We start from the raw sequence: 19345 nt of genomic DNA, 5'->3' as shown, positions 1-19345 counted from the left end.
TGATTAAAACATCATCTAAATACAAAATGACGAAAGACCTAGTTGTTGAACCAAAGAACTGATGCATGACATGTTGGAAAATTGCTGGTGCGGATTTAATCCCTTGAGGTAATACTGTCATCACATACTGTCGACCTTTGTAGAGAAAGCTAGTACAAGCGTAAGATTCGGAATGGAGACTAATGCCATAGTACGCAGAGGAACAATCGAAACTACTGAACCATTCGGCTTGTGCTACTCGATGTAGAAGTTCCGTGATCGGTTCGACCTGCACCTGAGGAGAGACTACTTTCTGATTCGTAGCTCGAAGATCTAAAACAGGGCGTACTCCACCAGAGGCTTTTCTGACCACATGAATTGGGTTACGGTACGGGGACATCTGTTCCTTTGCAATCCCAAGTCGAAGCCACTTATTCAGTTCAACTTCGAACTCAGCCTGCATGGCCTGAGGTACGGTATAATAGGGACCCACTACCGGTTCCTTGTCCTTGAGTTGTATTTTGTAAGGTGGCGCGTTCACCCTCTTCGGATATTCAGAAAATAAATCTCTAAATTGTATTAAAAGGCTTCGAAGGTCATCTTTTACCCATTTACTTAAATCATCTCGCGTCTTTAGGTAAGAATCAATATCCTCCTCCGTGACACTGCCTTCAGCCCCGGGTAAGGCATCAGTATTGGTAGCCTTATTTTCCTCCTCTTGTGCGGATAACTCCGCCGTAGCACTCTGACACAATATAATGGGTTCAATCATAGGCTCCGTTTCCACTGGCCGCTCTGGTAGACTTACTCCAATCTCACTGAAGGGAACTGTGACAAAGAGAATATTCGGTTGATCCGTTAGGACTATTATGACATTTCCGAAGCTGTCTTGAAGCTTCATTTCTTTGCGATCTCGATCAATTACTGCTTTGAACTTATTTAGAAATGGACAACCTAAAATAATATCTATTCTCAAGTATTTTATCACAAACATGGGAATTTCGAAGATATGATCTTGAATATTAATGTTGAATTTTGTACTCCTTGTATAGCGAACTTCTCTGTACCAGCGAAAGCACCTAAAGTCAGGCCAGAGTATGGTCTAAATTAGCTGAAGGAAAACGCTTCTTTAACTGATTCCAAACCTCCCAATCCATTATACAGACCTCCGCACCGCTATCTATGTGGCATTTTAAGGATACTCCCCCTATAGTACCTTTGACTACAGGAGATGTTGAGAAATATTCTTCTTTATCGACTTTGGGCTCTTCTTCCACCACGAAATTCACTTTAAATTGAACAAACGAATCCAAATTCAGTTTCGACAGTTGGTTTTCCGAAAAATGTACATCTTTTTCCAGTTTCTGATCTACGTTATTATTGTTAGTATTATCAATGGGGATCTTTCGTTCATCGCAGTCATCTTCCCCCATGATCAAAAGAGACTGCGTTATTAGTTTGACGACTTAATTGGGGTTTCGCTTTCACTAGTCATGATGGTAATTTTGGGCTCTTCTCGCCTTTCCCCTCTGAGGTTTGATGTCGAACCTCGTCCATTCGACCTATTGTTACTCTCACCAGTACTTTGTTCGGTTTGATGATTGACATTTCGCCGGTCGAATGGTGTTCCACTTCTTCTAGGCCTTCCTCGGTACGAATTGAAACGACCATTACCCCTATTGAAGTTCGGGGCCGGCCTCGATCCACTATTATTACGACTTTCATAATTATTCTGGTCAAAACTGAAATTGCTAGGGTATCTCAAACCAGCTTGAGTGTAAGTCAGGAAATCCGTTTGACAGCTAGTTTCTACAGTTGAAGATGGCGCTTTCATAACTTTAGCCTGTCTAGCATAATATCGTCTTGGTTGGGGCCTATTTTCGAAACTCGTTTTCTGAGGCGAGAGTGCTGCAATTCTTGATAACAATTCGTTAATATCAGTACAAAGATGAGTAGATATAGAACGTGCTTCCTCAGGTGGAAGGCAGTTCAATACGATATCAATAATCTCAGCCGGGTTCGGATTATCAGTAATTGAAAAATACATTTCCACTAGGTTCCAAGCGAAATCTAACAGTGATGAATGTTTATTCTTATCATATCGTTGGGACTGAAGAGTTCTTTTCTGGGAACGTTCGATACGGTCGTTACAATACATCTCCTTGAATAATCTTACAAAGTCATCATAGGTTTTAATCTTATACTTTACAGATTGAAACCAGGCTTCGGCGTAACGTAGTAAACATTTTTCTATTGTCTGAATTCGTTCAGCATCTGTCAGCGGATACATTTCCAAGCAACGTTCTAGTTGACGTAAAAATCGCCTGGGAACCCCAGGAGAAATATCCCCACTAAAAACGGGAAACTTATCCAAATCCTTCAATCTTACAGAGTAACCTGGGTATTTTCCTCCTGTGCCATACGGATATGATCGAGGGATACCTTCACTGTAGACTACCTGACTGGAGGCAGGATAGCCAGCGTATGAAGCCGTAGACGTAGGATAAACCGGACCACAATTTGAAGAATTCCCAAAACTGAATACCGAAGTATTCACGCTATAATTCTCTAATACTGGAGCTTGATAGTGAGGAGCAGTAGAGTGACTAGTTTGCCACACTGGTTTACAGTAGGGCATCGGAGTCATTCTGGGACTAACTTCCGTTAAAGTAGGAGTACTGATTTTAGTATTGACAGGTATATTTACATTTGTAGAATCACTAAGATTCAGAGAGAGAGGTGAGTCCTCTGCAGAAGAGACGTTAGGTTCGCTCACACTGAAATGTGCTCGCTTATGGGGAATTCCCGATTCTCCAACCCTCTCTGGGTTGCTTGTTTTGACTTTGAGTTCAAGAGCATGAATTTTAGTATTCAAATTAGCAAATGCAACTTTATTCCTATCATCGGATTCAGCCACATGTATTCGTAAACTAGTAATCGATTCCTCATGTTGTTGAAGTTTCTCATCATGTTTGGAAAACCTGCCGGGTACGGCCTGTAACAGGAAATCGTGAGCGCTTAACTGGTTCTCTACCTTTTGTATATTTTCTTCCAAAGAAGAGATACTACCGGTACATATATCTATACGTGAATCAACTACTGCAAATTTATTATTTACATTCGTTATCTCCCTTGTAAGTTCTTCACGTGTTTCAATCTTTACAGCCTCAAGCTGAGAAGAAAGTGTCCGGAGAAAGATCGTGATCGAATCGCACTTGGTATTAAGATTAGCACTGACAGTGTTAATCTCTTGACTTAAATTTGCATTGGCAGTACTAATGTCTCGTCTTAGTTGCTCATTAGAAGAGGCAATCGCTGCGTTGGTAGCAGCCAACATTTGCGTTATTCTAGCCATAAAAATGTCCATGTCATTTCCGTTCTGCTTAGAACCTTGACTATGGATAGGAGTCGACGCTGCAGTGGGACTCACTTGGTCCTCTAAGCCGTCTGTACGACCCTCTATACTTTTCTCAAGTGACTTCTTCCTACTACAGGCTTCACATAGCCAACCAAAATCACTATCCTCTAGGATCGCACTGATACTGGTTGTGTTCGGAGAAGTCAAACAGAGGAAATGATACCAACGCCTACAGTCTATACATTCCACTACTCTTCCTCTGTCTATTGTACTTTCTTCGTTGTACGGGACGTTACAGCATGCGTACCTCCTTCCTTCACTATCGTGAGTTTCCCCATTTCCCGACATACTATTTTCATTTGTAGCCATCTTTTATATTTAATATACACAATGACAAAACTTAATACTAAATTGGTTTGTAAACCTAACCTTTTACTTTCTCTTACATAAGTGCACCTCCCCAGGCATTTCGAGCTATACCCATGACGCAGTCGCAATATAGTATCCACCAGTCTCACATTTTTCACGTAGGTGTAAAAATTAACATATTACTTTAAAAGGTTACGAATTCTCTAACGACGCAGAAATTTACAACACATTTCTCAGAGATTTAATTCTCGGTTTATTTTAAGCAAGGTGCCCGTTATCATAGTAACAAGCACCGTTGCTAAGGAAACGCGTCCTGTTTACGGTCGCCAATTTATGTGTGACTAACCTCCCCCTTCTATTCTCCTATCGAGATTTGTTTCGTCGCTAAGGTAACTATAATCTAGCTACCTAAGGATAATTAGAAATTTAGAAACCAAAATATATATATATATAATAAAACCTAATTTCGATAACCAAAATATTAAAGAAAACTGACCGTGCTGCCTCAAGAAGAATTGAAGAGGGGAGTTAGTACCACAAAATGAAATTTAAAAAAAGTAATTTTGAATTTTGAAATAAAAAAAGGGAAATATAAGTTTCCAATGTGTTGTAAATATTGACGAAGTCGAGAAATTTCTTTGAGACCTTCCTTCCTCGTGTTCGTGGTTAAGTAATTGATTTTGAATTCCAGTGGGTACCTAAATAAAACAGTTACCAACACATGTAGATATCCACAAAGTAAACGATTTTTTTTCGGAGCACACTGTCATTAACTAACGATAGAACAAGATTATTAGAAACATCAGTTAAATCTAGAACCTTTGAACCACATCAGAGGTAAAGGCAGTATCTAGTATTTTTATAAGTCAAATAAAATGGATTAAAATACAAGATATATATGATTTTATTACATAAAACTGAAAAAAAATAGAAAAAGTAAACATAAATACGTTTATACATATCGATAATTATAATGATATATCATTATATATATATGTATATATATATATATATTTTTGTTCGTAACTCGAACATTAACTAGAATATTAAAGTTTATATAGCTTTAATTACGAAATTTAAATGTTTATATACGTTCTCGGAATACGTTTTGAAATTCTTCACATATTTTTCTTCATCTCCTCAATATATATATTTAAAATCACTTTGTCCCAATTCTCAATTTTCTACTTTATATTATGTTTTCGCTGTTTAGTACTCTAAATTGTTTACAAACTTTAATACAACGAAAAAGGAAAGGAAAAAATAACATACAGTAACGTGGATCAGAATAAAGTCTGTTTTATAATTAAAATAGGTAGTTTTAATTTGTCCACATCGTGTAATTTTATTTTGTTTGTCCAGTATGATATTTAGGATGTAGAATCATTGAATCCTAGAATCTCCTGACAATAACGGTAATACGTCGCAATATTTTTTTTTTATTCGCCGTTGAAACGTAAGATTCGAAAATATTTTGTTACTACTAGAAACACCTTCCACTATCAGTTTATTCTCACTTCAGGGGCACAAAAGCGATGAAAGTGGTTAAATATATCTTCACAGAGATGGAAAGACTTTAAAACGAAACTGTACGTCTGAAGCCGAGTTAACATATCGTCACATCACTGAAGAAGATATCACTGTATATCGAAAATTAAATACTTTAGGATTTGAAATAGCTTGAAACTTATTATGTTATAAATAACTTAGTCAAACTTTCCACTTCTCGTACTTTAAGTACATATGCACTGAGGTAAGGCAAAAGAGAGTAAAAGTTGAAGATATCCAAAGATGGCTAAGTAGTTCCGCAGTTCACCTTACTTATCTTCCATGAACAAGAACTGAAATATTATAATATTGCCTTGCCGTGATTAACTTTAAAACCAAAATAGTCATTTCTTCTCTGGTTTAATAGTGATCTTTTACGAATAATTTTATCCTTCGTATGAAATACATGTGAACCTTCCCATTTCGATTTCATTTCACAACTTTCCTTTAGGTACAGACAGAATGACTTGGGCTTATGGTATGAAAGCATTGCGTTTCGTTACCAGTTACAAAACAGTTCGTTAATTCAAAGCTGATAAAGTTTAATAATTGCAGTATCAGAGAAGGGACCTAGCTTTACAAAGTTGTAAAGTTTCATTTAATTTACATATATATATTATCTACAGAGGGATGGCTATAGTCGAGAGAACAAAACAACGTGGTAGGAAATTCGAGAAACTCACCAGATCACGATCTATCTTTACAATATTCTAAGTATAACGAAGATAATATAAAAAAATACTTATAAAGACCCCATCACGGAGGCATAATTATTTTACAATTATTTCTTCGTATTCATAAATGTATGAAATACTACTTAGCATTTATGTTTTATCATCCGTGACTATAAACATATGGAGTTTCTAAAGAACCTGCCATTTACGAAGCGCTCTCGAAATCTAATTTCCTTCTTCATACAAATGCAAAATTTAATAAATTATCATAAACACAAGATCTCAGGCCGACCCTATCTGACACCGATTACATACAGCTTTCTACTGAAATAAACATCATACTCCATTGAACATATAGTTTCACAAACCACAAAGTCAACCTGACATGTAACCATATTTGTAAGCATAATAAAACACTCTTTCCAATCATAAAATAAAAAAAATCGATTTCTCTGGCCAGACTATTACCTGAATATTTCTTAATTCTTAAATGAGTGGCTGAATATTCAGAATTTAAGTTATTTAATTTTAAATCCTTCCTTTTAATAATTTTTATGTTCGCGTACTAATATAATTTAGTTCCAAATTAATGGGAAGAAAGTTATTAATTTATTAAGACGAAACAAAATTAGGGCAGGGACAAAACAAAACGGGGATTAAAAAAGAATAAGTTTTAAGGAATTATACCCTGCTAGGCAGGTCCGGCATCTCGAAGTTCTTTAAGCAAAACTGCTGGTAAAAAAAAAAAAATCTGCTCTAATATTTTAACTCACGTTTCAGCCGTCATCAGGACATCTTCCATATGGATACTCTTACTTGTATTAATATCTAATAAATCATATAGCTCTAAGAACAATTCTAAAACAGAGAAATTTCCAAATCGTGGTTCAGTCTCCATGAGCTATTTTCAGTATAACTCCTGTAGCGGCAGCAATACATTTGAATTCACATAAAAGAAAAAGAGGAGGGGGATACGACGACAAGACATTCTTAGTATCGGCTTATCTTGAAAGATCAGTCGCCGACCGCAAATAGCAAAGCTAACATGTTTATAAAACGTCTAACTAAAATAAGAAATTAAGAAAAACAAAATACAAGAAAATGTGAATAACTCCTCAAATAAAGAAACCCATTCGTCAGACTAGTACTAATATACTACATATGGTCAAGCAGCTTGGAATAAAAAAAAAAATACTAAAATACCATTTATTTCCGAAAAGGTGACAAAGCATTACCACGAAGGTATCGACCCGCTCAATGGCAGTAAACACGAAATAAACACGAAATAACAGATAACGTAAACCTTCATCCATGCTCGAAATCCGAATGTCCCTAAAGTCTAAATATCAAGTGTAGGATTTAATTTTTACCACTTTATACGTCTATATATATATAAATACGTTTTCTTTGCTAAAGGTGAATATTCGTGGAAAGAAAAAAAAAAAAAAATAAAATATCCATGTAATGTGTGTAATCCTATGTAATTCTTGTTTAACGTTTATATAATTGTATTAAAGTGTATGTATGTATGTATCGAATGAGGATTAACTTTAGATGTTAGTGTGATATACATATGATGCGGTATGTGTGTTTGTGTAGTGTGTGATGTTTTGATGAGTGTGATAATGTTTATGTACTAGACTCAGACAATATCTTATAACTATATTCATTTCCGGAGCTCATCTCGTACGCATAAACCAGTTATCAAAGCCTCGAAGGAGATTAAAACAGGCAATCCACTCTACTTGAACTCTGGATATATTAAAGACAAACCACAGGCAATAATGGGTGTTAGGACTGACAGGAAGATATAAGCGCGTTAAAAAAACCTAGAGAGTAGTACGTTGACACGATATGACGACGACGACTAAGGAAGAAACTCGCACCTTCACATGTACGAAGTAACTAGAATAAACTTAACTTCTGCACAAAAAATAGCTAATATTGTTATAAGTAAATATGAGACTATAAATAAATGAATGAGTGAATGTATGATGTATCGGTATTTATATAAATCAAAATCTTATAAAAGAAATATAGACCTTTTAAATCTAGTGTAGTTGCATCCTAGGTAAAGAGAGAGAAAATAAAGGGGAATGTTAAATTCGTAAAATAAATAAACCCAGGACACGATCGTAACTACTATAGAATTACCATAAATTTTATATTAGGAAAAAAAAATATGATCCCGAGATATTATCTACTTCCCTCGCCTTCTATGCAATGAAGTAATGTTTATGGGAGATACTTAGTTCCACAGGTCTATAAACTTTGCATAATACATACACAAAGATATAATGTTAGCTAATAAAAAAAAATATATAAGTGAAAATTTCCAGTCATGATTTATACAGTGCACTACAGTTATAACGGAATCAAGTTTCCGTCTTAAATAGGTCGTCAGGCCTATGCCTAAACAGAACCTCTCCAAATTTAGGTAACTACTTTATTGGAAAAGAGGAAAAACAACAGAATTGCCATCTTCAATTTCTTCGACTCTCTATATTTACTAGGACGGTGAACGGAAGTGCACTAACCGTAGGACGTTTAAGAAAGGGACTACTGTAATTTGTTTGTCCAAACAATCCGAAATATTACGTATTCGTATTCTTTGCTATTTCGATTTTATTAACTTTATGTTACTAACCAAATCTAAGGCGAAAATTTATAATTGGAACATCTATAAACAAAATAACACATTTGCTTTGGCACGTGAGAGAATGCAAGCTCACTAGTTGAAAATACACACACGTATGTCCTGATATGTATAAGAAAACCAATACTATAACACCTATTCAAAACAATAACCACTGCCAACCTCTGATCAAAACATCATGTTACTCACTTCGAACAATGTGCTCCAGGAAGAAAAAAAAAAAATTATGTTACACCCTTCATTCTGATCAAATAATGTGAAGACTGGTGATAATAGACAAGATTAACGACTACATCGCGGGGAGCCCTTTGAAATGCTTAAGGGAGGGAGCACACCGAATTAGAAACCCATGTTAAAATTGTATAACATTTTCCCAGGCATTTTACACTCTTAACATGACATAACACTCTCACAGATAAATATACCTTTACGAGCCAAGCCCCTATAATTTCTATTATGTTAATTTGTAGCCCGAAACTTTTAACTTTCACCAAAGGGAAGGACTCCTCAATATCAATTTTCACTATTTCTTAAGACGAATCGTTGTACTTTCTAAATTCCACAAAGCATAGCCCAACATGGTGTGTCCAACAGACCAGTTTTCTTCATTAAACAATCTCCAGTGCTTGCCTCAAATTGATTACCAGAATCTTACCTCAATAGGTGCACGATATAATTTTTGAAATTGTATTATTAAAGTCACAAGAATCACTAGATTTTGGCATTGTTTCAATTTTCTTTACGCCGATGGAATAGCGTTGATGATATTTCTTCCTCCGTCCTGTTAGAAATCATAGCGTCGGTCTAACACTACTCTCGCGCGCAGTCCCCAAGCTACCTGCGAAAATGTTTCGTATTTTCGCCTCTGATCCGATTCGCACGCATAATTTGCGGAGAACCTAACAAGAAACAGTCGCTATCCAGACGGAAAGAAGAAAATTTACGGTACCACTAAAAGTAAAAAAAAAAAAAAATGTAAAACGGGCGATCAATAATCGGTCGTGTTACAACCTGATTGAAAGTATGCCTGCGAGAATGGAAGCTGTCATCAAGGCTAAGGGTGGGCCAACACCATATTGAATTCCAGCAGTACCGATGGAAGGCGCCACGAACTTGTAAGTCATTTCCAGCCAAGTGTCAGGATACTTTTGATCACATAATGTATGTGCATCTGTTTCTAGTTGATCTCTACAAACTATATATATTATTTCACTTCATCACTTTTAACTAAAACTGAATTTAACCTGAATGTACGAAATACAATATTTATAGGACAATGAATTTTACACTACATCATAATTCTTCTGTGTTTTGTATTACGTTGGTCATGATTGAGTTGCGTAAGTCATAACTTACGTCCATTTGAGCAACCTACTCTCTGTCACAAATAATATTCTCTTAATTTTCCAAAGAAAAGTCTCAATGCTTCGACATTGTGTATGACCGTCATTCTTTAATCTAAATTTAGTAGCACCTTCGCAATTCTTGCGCAAACGTTAATCGGAACAACGGAAATAATATTTCATTCGCTGTAATTGATACCCATTAAACATAAATACGAATAACTGAAATGAAGATGTGTTAGCTGTGATTTTGATTTTTTAAAATTTATTCTTTATTTGTAATTTCACTAAAACTTTATTATTAATAGGCATATAGGTGTATCAGGATAGAGGTACGCTACAGCGGCATGTTAACTAAATCCAGAGTCAACTGTTTGCTCTTAAATGTCTTTAAATGTTAAATGTCTTATTTTTTCTTAATGAATTTTATTTTTTTAGGCTAGAAGCTGTTTGTTTAGACGTTTGGATCACAAAAGTGGCGACGATAATTTGGCTTCACCTTTGAAAGATGATCAAAATTCCCGTCCTCCAGGTGATGAGAACTCTCCACTCGTGCAACACAGAGGATCTCTGTCTTTCAAAAGACCGGAGCCTCCATCAGGACCTTTAAGCCCTATACAAAATAAACGAAGAAAATCTACTTCTCTTGATAATATCGAAGAAAATGGCGAGTTCTCCGTTGGACAATCTAGCTTTTTCTTTGGTTGCAACTTTGAAAAGAAATCTACTCCTAAATTACAGCGTAGTTTTTCTGAAACAGAAGCTACTATTAAAAATGCCATACAAAGATGTAAGTATTTCTTCTGATTGTAGACATGTGAACTTCTAGTAGAGGGAATGTTAGTTGTAGTGAGTGAACATTTTGTAAGTCATGATACGTTTTTGGTCATTTTTCTATTTAAATTTACATCTGTAACGTTTTTATAAGAAGTCTGTTACAATTGATAATATAAATCTATACAAGTGCAATTGTTGCAATATTTCATTTATTGACTTGTTTTATGAGTCAAGACGAAAGCTGCCGAGCACTCAAAGTACAGATTATCATACTGCACGTCTAATGTTGCCCTAACTGATCCATCTTTCGGCCAGTTCTTTGATCCATGCTGCTATATATCAGTTTTCCAAAACTAAGAAGTCCTACACTACAACTTCTACCTCTTGATTGTTGAAGTATCGCAAGTGTAGGAAGCAACCCATGGATCAGAACAAGTTATAATGAGAGGTTCGGACTGTGTTGGGAGTGGCATCAGTTTAGCTACTTTCAGTTCCTGCAGAAGTACACACTTTTTGTTCAACAATGCAGGATATTTTTGGCATACATCCAGTTATAATGAATTCTTACCTCGTAATTTCACTAGACGCAGCACATTACCTTTGTGTTCAAAAGGCCGTTTGTGGTGACAGGTTCTGCAACTTTACTCTTGTTTAACTGCTTATTAGATTTCGGCAAAATATCCCTTTTCGTCGCATGTTATTCTCTTCAGGAAATGCGGATCACGTGAGGTGGTTTTCAGGATTTTCTTGGACACACCTACTTGCCTCTGTGCTTAAGGTAGCGCCAGTTCGTGAGGTACAGTTTGGCAGCTCTAGATGTTTTTGTCGAAATCGTGAAGATGAACAACACTTGATGTGAGATACTGAGCCGCCTAATTACTTTCAAATGTTAGTTGATTTGCCTCTATAATGTGGCACACGACCTCGGAATCAACATTTTCGGTCTACTTACTTTGGCTGATACTGAAGTTCTTGCAACCCGTGCAAAATTTCTTGAACCATCTCTTTTTTCTTCTGTAATCCAGTGTCCCATCATCTTTCGCGTAACAAATGTTTTGGGTTCCTTCCGCGGCGTTAAGGCTCAGTTCGAAGTCGTAAAGCAAAAGTTTCCGAATTTTGATGCATCTTCATCAGATTCGACGAAACCTAGTAAGGTGAATATTTGTCGATTACCTCAAGCTTTTTCTGTCAATCACACGGACGCAGCACTGTGCACAACTTTTCGGGATGCAAACTACCATCTCTTGTACTAGCAACTACTATCATCTATGGTTCGAATTGCTTCGACCAGTGACCTATACGCCACAAATTGTGCCAACGTTGACCCACCCCTGTATTATAAAACAAGTGCAAAGTATGTTTCGGTGTGATTCCCGAACAGTTATGTATTTGTCCTTTATTCCTGAAGTACTGTGTGAACTCTCCTGGCTGTTTGAGTTAGTTTCATAGGAAAATGAAATCGAATTGATTTTTCATATTCAAAACTGCACGCAGATTAAATAAGTGAAGAAATTATTAAAACTAGTGATCAGTTCATGCATAATACATAGTTTAAGAGCACTGATGTGTTAAGTCAAATTAATAATGTTTTGCTGAGAAAATGCGAGTGACTCTTTCAATATTATCTCTTTATTAAGGTAGTAATTTGTATGGTTAATAGCGAGAAAAGTACGATGAAAACTATTACGTTAACCACTGATTTAGTCATATCGGTGTGGACATAGTCAAATATCATTATTAGTCCATAACTCGGTCATTCTATAAGCTTTTTTTTTTCAGTAGGATTAAAGGGACTTAATTTGATTAGATTTGTTTCACTACACGTAGTAATGATATTACTGATCACTGATTTTGAACAATAACTTCAACACAAATATAATATAAGGACATTGTATTACGTTGGTGCGAATAGAATGTTCCTGCTAGTGCGTTTTTCCAAAGGACAAAAAATAAATAAAAAGTACAATATCTGCTTAATCAAAATAGTTGCTATCTGTAATCGCTCACTCCTGTCATAGCTCAACCGACGATGGAATTCCGTAGTGAAAGAAATATTTCTGCGTGGTTATAGGCAAAGTTACTGTGCGTTTTATTGAATTCAGCAGTAAATAACGATCCGCGGTAATGGTTTCGCCTTGACGGAGAAAGGTATGATGAATCAACCACACCATGGATCACCATACGAGCAATATCATCATTAAGAAGGTTTAGAAACTGTCCTAGACTTTGAACAAGATTCGACCACTGTTCTGAGCGTTTATAATAGCAGATCCATGAGTTTGTTAGACGCGTGGCCTTAGTGCTGTGTTACCTGAGATGAGTTTCCCAATAGACGTCAAAGCGGACATTTCATTCGCATCGACGTGATAAACGTTCAGTATATTTTGCTTTTTTGGCAAGTTTATTATGCCAGTTTCTTTTGTAAATTTGACATTGTGTTGCGAAATTTCTATTTTTTTTTTTTCTCGCAACTTAAAATCTTTCAGTTATCAGAATGTTTGTTTCTTTATTAGCTACCCAGGAGCCACATCTTATTGGAGACTTCAGTAAACCGTATGCTTTACCGTTAATGATGGGACGTCATCAAGATTTGAAAACAATTTCATGTGACACGCTAGCTGCTGTAATGCGAGGAGAATATTCTGAAAAAATTGCAAGCTTCACTGTTATTGATTGCCGGTACGTATACTATTTTAGCTTAGCAAAAAAAATACATATAAATGCTATGTTCACAATCGCGGTGGCTCAGAGCGTCGTCACTGGCACTTGGGGTCGCTGTTTCGATTCCAGTTCCAAACAAGTGGGCTTTGTAGTGGACAAACACCGTATAGAGAGTTTTCTGCAGGTTCTATCTTTTCTTCACTTTCGTTATTCCTCCATTATCATCCATCTTGTCACTCCCTTAGCCTCAATGAAAACACGTGGGGGCATTAACAAAATTCTTTTAAACTTTTCACGAACAGGGTGTCTACCAGTCAGGGAATTTGTAGGGTCAGGGAAAATGTCAGGTAATTTCATTGTGTGTCAGGGAAAAATCTTTCCCAGGCTGTGAGGGGTGAAGGAATGCCACTAAAATAGTCATAAATTACAGGTAAATGAATTGGTTCGTTTGTACGTTTGTAGAATATTGTATAAGCATATAAACAATGATGAAAACTTACAGTTCACTTTAAGTTATTTTTCATGAGTTATACTAAGAAAAAAAAGAATGAGAGTGTCAGGGAAAATTTTAATTTTGTCAGGGTCAGGGAATTTGATTATGCTTGCTTGGTAGATACCCTGACGAAGGAATGTAGGAAATAATTATTTGACTAGTACAAGAGAACAGGAGAAACTTTACTCTAATTAAATTGATATACATTAATTTCCGGCATGAGAGATCGAAAATAGTCTCAAAATAGTGTTAGATATTTGAACAAGGCACAGAGTGCTTGTAAATGAGGCACATACTAATATGTTTATTTGAGAGAGTAGTTTATAGCATGTGAATATAAACAAGATATAGATTAAGACGAGAATATGAAGATATTGATTTAAGATATGGTTTGAGGAAATACGAAAGGATTGATATAATTGTGAATAAATATTGTATAGAGTACAGAGTACTGAAAGGTACAGGTAAAGAATAAAGGTTCAAGGAAGAATTTAAGTGTATACTTAACTTTGGGTTTTAATAATGCGTCTTATGTGTCTGCAAATACAATAATTTTCTGCGTATAAGTTGGTGTTTTCTGCAGGGCTGGATCAACCCATCTGGAGGTCCGGGGCTAGGAAAAATATGTGGCCCCTGCTAACTTCAACTAATACATTTCTGTGAAAGTACAGTAGGAATGTTAAGGGAATATGTTTCATATTTTTGGTCATATTTTATTTTATGATGATTGTATCTTCATAATTCTTTTTAGATATCCAGTTGAGATTTTGATCAGAGTGGAGACCCGGGGCTATAGCTCCCCCTAAGACCCTCCCTTAATCCGGCCCTGGTGTTCTGAATCTTTGTTGAAATTCGCATGATCCCAATTTTTTAACGGGCTGTTTTTTTCAGATGTAGTCAACTCCTAAAGATAGTCATACTTGTACGAAATAAAATTGCACTCCTAAACTTTTTTTTTTTTAAGTCTATTAAACCTGTAAGTTGGCATTGGTTGAAGAAAATTCACTAAATATTACAAGTGCCACTAGATGTTGATATCAATTTATATGCTTTCAAAAAGAAATTGCGTCACATATAGGACTTAATTAGGTTAGAGTGTAATGAAGCTTTGTATATGCGAAAAAGATCACTGGCCGTGGACTTGTAAATGGGTCAATCCATACGAAATGGTTCAGAGCAGGTTGCTTGACCATCTCCGAAAATTATAAAAATTTGAGTGTGATGAACCTTGTGTATGAGAAGGTCAATAACATCATTCACGTTCGTATGTACAAGTGTTCCTGAAAGGCGGCCATCTTTCTTGTCGGTGGAGTACCAATTTTTGCATTTGCAAGCGTTTACGAAAACCACAGTTGCTCAGGACGTATGAATCAGACGAACAACAAACAAAAACTAATGTTTCCAGGAGAGACTGAGGTACACGGAGAATATAAACTTTTGCTTCTAAATAAATATGCAGGGTTGCAAACCAGTACATGAAATCACCAGAAAAAAACTATATAGAATTACACTTTGAAAGGGGCTGTATTTTTGCAATAGCATAAAGTGGGAGGGAGGGAGAGGCATAAGTTTTGTGCTGAATACTATTGCATGTAAAGAGTCTGCAGAGATCCACAGCTATGATACTACTAGCACCGTAGATTTATGGGAGTCTGAAAGTTGAAGTTTGTGATTTTGATGTCATTTTTGGGGTATAATGCCCCACGTTCCGTGATGGCATTAAAACTCCTAGATGGCAGTATGATTATTCAACATGTTTTGTTTACAATAATCATGACTAAATTATTTTTAATTTTATTCCGAAATTTGAATGTAATCTTGTCAAAACTACATTAGTTCATATATTGGCGAACAGAATCTAATTTTGCACCGGAAAATTTTAGCATACAAAAGAAGTAAATAAGACTTTGAAAGATGTTATAAATTATTCTTTTGTTGAAAAATAAACAAACAAAAAGGAACAGAATTTATTATAAAATATTAAGTTAAAGTACTGGCTGGTTTAAATAATAAATTGTGGAACTGGAAAAGTTTGGAGGATTGCTTCAAATATGCTGTGATTGAAAGTGAAACGTAGAATTACATCTATCTAAAGATTATTTACATTATTATTCAAGCAAGATGGAAATTGGTCATGAAGTATTAATAGGTAAACTCAGTTCGGGTTCTCATTAACAAAATCAGATGTCTTTTGGTATGATTTAAATTCTGTTTGAGCTTCATCTAAATTTTAAGTAAATTATAACCCATTATCTGTCCACGGATCAGCAAATGGTTTTGGAAGTTCCACATATATTTGGTCTAGGAATTAATTCGTGCGGGTGGACAAGAGATGGCGCAACGAACGGAGCGTCCCACAGTTCCGTGTATCCACACATGTGTTGCAAACCCCTGTCATCGCGTATCGTTCGTAGTATAGGGCAGTGGATTAAAGCGTCAACAACACCAGTTTGTAGTTAAGTGAACATGGCGCAATTTGTGCCTGATAAAGTGTCCTGCTGCATTACTTTAACATGCAGAAAAGTGGGACTGAAAGTCATCGTATTTTGGTGGAAGTGTATGGTGACCATGCTCTAGCTGAGCGAACGTGTCAGAAGTGGTTTGCACGATTTAGAAGTGGTGATTTCGGCTTGGCAGACCAAGAGCGAGCTGGACAGCCAAAAATATTTCAAGACGAAGAATTGACAGCATTGCTCGAGCAGGATTCGTGTCAAACGCAGGAACAACTTGCAGCAGCATTAGGCGTTGATCAAACAACAGTCTCCAAACGCTTGAAAGCCATGGGAATGATTCAAAAGATGTCACATTGGGTTCCACATGAATTGAAAGACAGAGACGTTGAAAGACGAAAAACCATTTGCGAATTGCTGCTTCAACGACAGAGCAGAAAGGGGTTTCTGCATCGAATTATTACGGGTGATGAGAAGTGGATCCATTACGAGAACCCTAAACGAAAAAAGGCCTGGGTGAAACCAGGTGAACCAGGTCCATCACAACCAAAACGAGATATTCACTGTGCAAAGGTTATGCTGTGCATATGGTGGGATATGAAAGGTGTGGTGTACTATGAGCTGCTGCAACCGGGTGAAACTATGAATGGAGAACGTTATCGACGACAATTAATGCGTTTGAAGCAAGCTCTGGCCAGAACACGACCAGAATGGGAAAACAGACATGATAAACTTATTGTTCAACATGATAACGCTCGCCCACATGTCGCAAAACCGGTCAAAACCTATTTAGAAAATGTCGGATGGGAAGTTTTACCCCACCCGCCGTATTCACCAGACGTTGCTCCTTCGGACTACTACTTGTTCGATTGCATGAACAACGATTTGATTGGACAGCGGTTTACTTCTTCAGAAGATATCGAAACATGGGTCTCTGACTGGATCGCTTCCAAGGATGAGGACTTCTTTCGCCACGGAATCCGTACATTGCCTGACAGATGGGCGAAAGTGGTGGCTAGCGATGGACAATATTTTTTTTAAGATATTTATGTATTTTGTGTTTGTACTACAGCTTCAATGTGTGCGTACCAACCGCACGAATTAATTCCTAGACCAAATAATTTTCGATGGAAACTTCAGAAGTATTCATACTGAAAGATCATTGATGTGATGGAAGTATCTGAAGTTTACTAGGATATGCTGCAGATGTATTTTACTTATAATTCCACGTTATTCACAAATTTCATACTGGAGACATCGATGCTAATTACTTGGTACATGGGTGTTGAGGTATGTTTAACGATTATAAAATGAAGAAGCAACAAGAATTTAAAAAATTTAATTTATTAATGTTATTAATGATAATGGTACAAAATGTGAAATACCACTAATAAATAGTAATATTTTAAAGATAGTGTATTGCTTGTTTACTAAAGCAATATACATCACCTGATATATTCATCTAGAGCTATCTCAAGTAAATGCAGAACAAGTACAGCCAACTGCAATAAATAAATAAATTTTTAAAAAACATATATTATTAACATCAATTTAACTGATGCTATCATATCCCAAGTATGTTTATCCATAACAAGAAAAAGAACCTACAAAGTTATACATAATATGATGATAAAATTTATTGAACATTCTACAACTACGCTAAAACTACTAATAGCAAAACAAAGTAATGGATACGTACATATGATTCTGACCGACGTTCTGATCTCCAATATCATTGGACGAATTGTAGAATTCAGCTGCTATCTGTAAAGGAATAAATTAATATTAATGTCATGTACAGATAATGTAATTTATGAACGTCATCGATTTATGTTTACTGATTTATGTTTGTATATCTATATTTCTATATGCATGTATTGTGTTAACAAATTTCATTACAGATGCTATTAATTGCATAATATTTTGATCTTGAATCAACATTTTGATAGTTTTGATTTCATGCTATGCTTAATAATAATTTCATTTTATGTGTTCGACGCCTTGGGTACACTCTCTCCCTATTCCGCATCTGGAAGCGTTTGTTTGCGTTTTCTTGCTTAGGAAGTCATCCTAAGCCAGTGACTCAGGCCGTTCACGTCGCCTGTCACGAGTGCTTCCGTGTTCGCACAGTGTGAAGTGTCTATTTTTTCCGTTGCGTGTGTTATATACTTATTCCAGTCTTCGTCTTCTGCTGCTTTGAAGAAAGTCCACTCATAATAACAAAAGATCAGGGTGTCTATCGGTCACGAATGTCACGAAAAAGTCACGAAATGAGAAAACGGTCATGAAAGTCAAGAAAAAGTCACGAAATTTAGCTTTTGGGTCACGAAAAAGTCACGAATTTCTTTTGTCTGTACAAATATACGTACAGACGAAAATTTTGTTCTACCTACAAAATTTACCACCAAAGAGTCTATGGTCGGCTTTAGACGCTACGCATGAAAATTCGGCCTAATTCGCATTCAACGTCGCTCTTAACAATGTTCCGAAATTTTTATGGTTTGATAAAGAAAAGATCACTTAAAAAGTCACGAAATTTCATTCTGGAATTTTAGTAGACACCCTGAAGATGCATCGAAACAAGATCACGTAACTTCATCGCAGGGGTGACGAAAGAAGGACGTCTCAGGGGCGTAATATTTCAGGAGGGCAAAGTGCTAAAAAAAAAAAAATTGCTGCAAAGGCCACAAAGTAATTCTGTATGTGAATAAACTATCGCAATAATAATAATAATAATAATAAATAAAAATGACATATTACATAGAGAAAAAAGTGAGGACATGGAAAAAACGCGAAGAAAGCACGTGCGTGACGATGGTCGTAGCTCGGAAAAATTTAAATGTTTGGACATGTTTCATGCTACTAGCCTTTGGTTAGCTGGGGGCTTCGCGCCCATACCCCCACATTTACTCGACCTACGGCCTCGAACCTCTAAAACCTACAATTCTACCAAATTTCAAGTTTCTTCTCTTATTTCAACTATCTAAAAGATAAAATTTTGTATCACAAGAAAACACCCATTTAAATAATATTCATC

General features: G+C 36.1%; 1 protein-coding gene across 2 annotated transcripts in view; it reads left to right on the top strand.

Annotated features, from left to right (window-relative positions):
• stg (string) overlaps positions 1–19345 on the top strand; it is a 169053-nt gene that overhangs the window by 133971 nt on the left and 15737 nt on the right. For both annotated transcript variants that reach the window (XM_081764949.1, XM_081764957.1), the window contains 2 exons: positions 10366–10717; positions 13218–13383. In XM_081764949.1, coding sequence (XP_081621075.1) covers positions 10366–10717; positions 13218–13383 — 518 coding nt within the window. The remainder of the gene's footprint in view (positions 1–10365; positions 10718–13217; positions 13384–19345) is intronic.

Source organism: Thermobia domestica, chromosome 1 (genome assembly GCF_964235325.1).
Source record: "Thermobia domestica chromosome 1, izTheDome1.hap1.1, whole genome shotgun sequence".
Taxonomy (NCBI): domain Eukaryota; kingdom Metazoa; phylum Arthropoda; class Insecta; order Zygentoma; family Lepismatidae; genus Thermobia; species Thermobia domestica.
The sequence above is the reverse complement of the archived record's forward strand: the minus strand, read 5'-3'. Positions and strand labels throughout refer to the sequence as shown.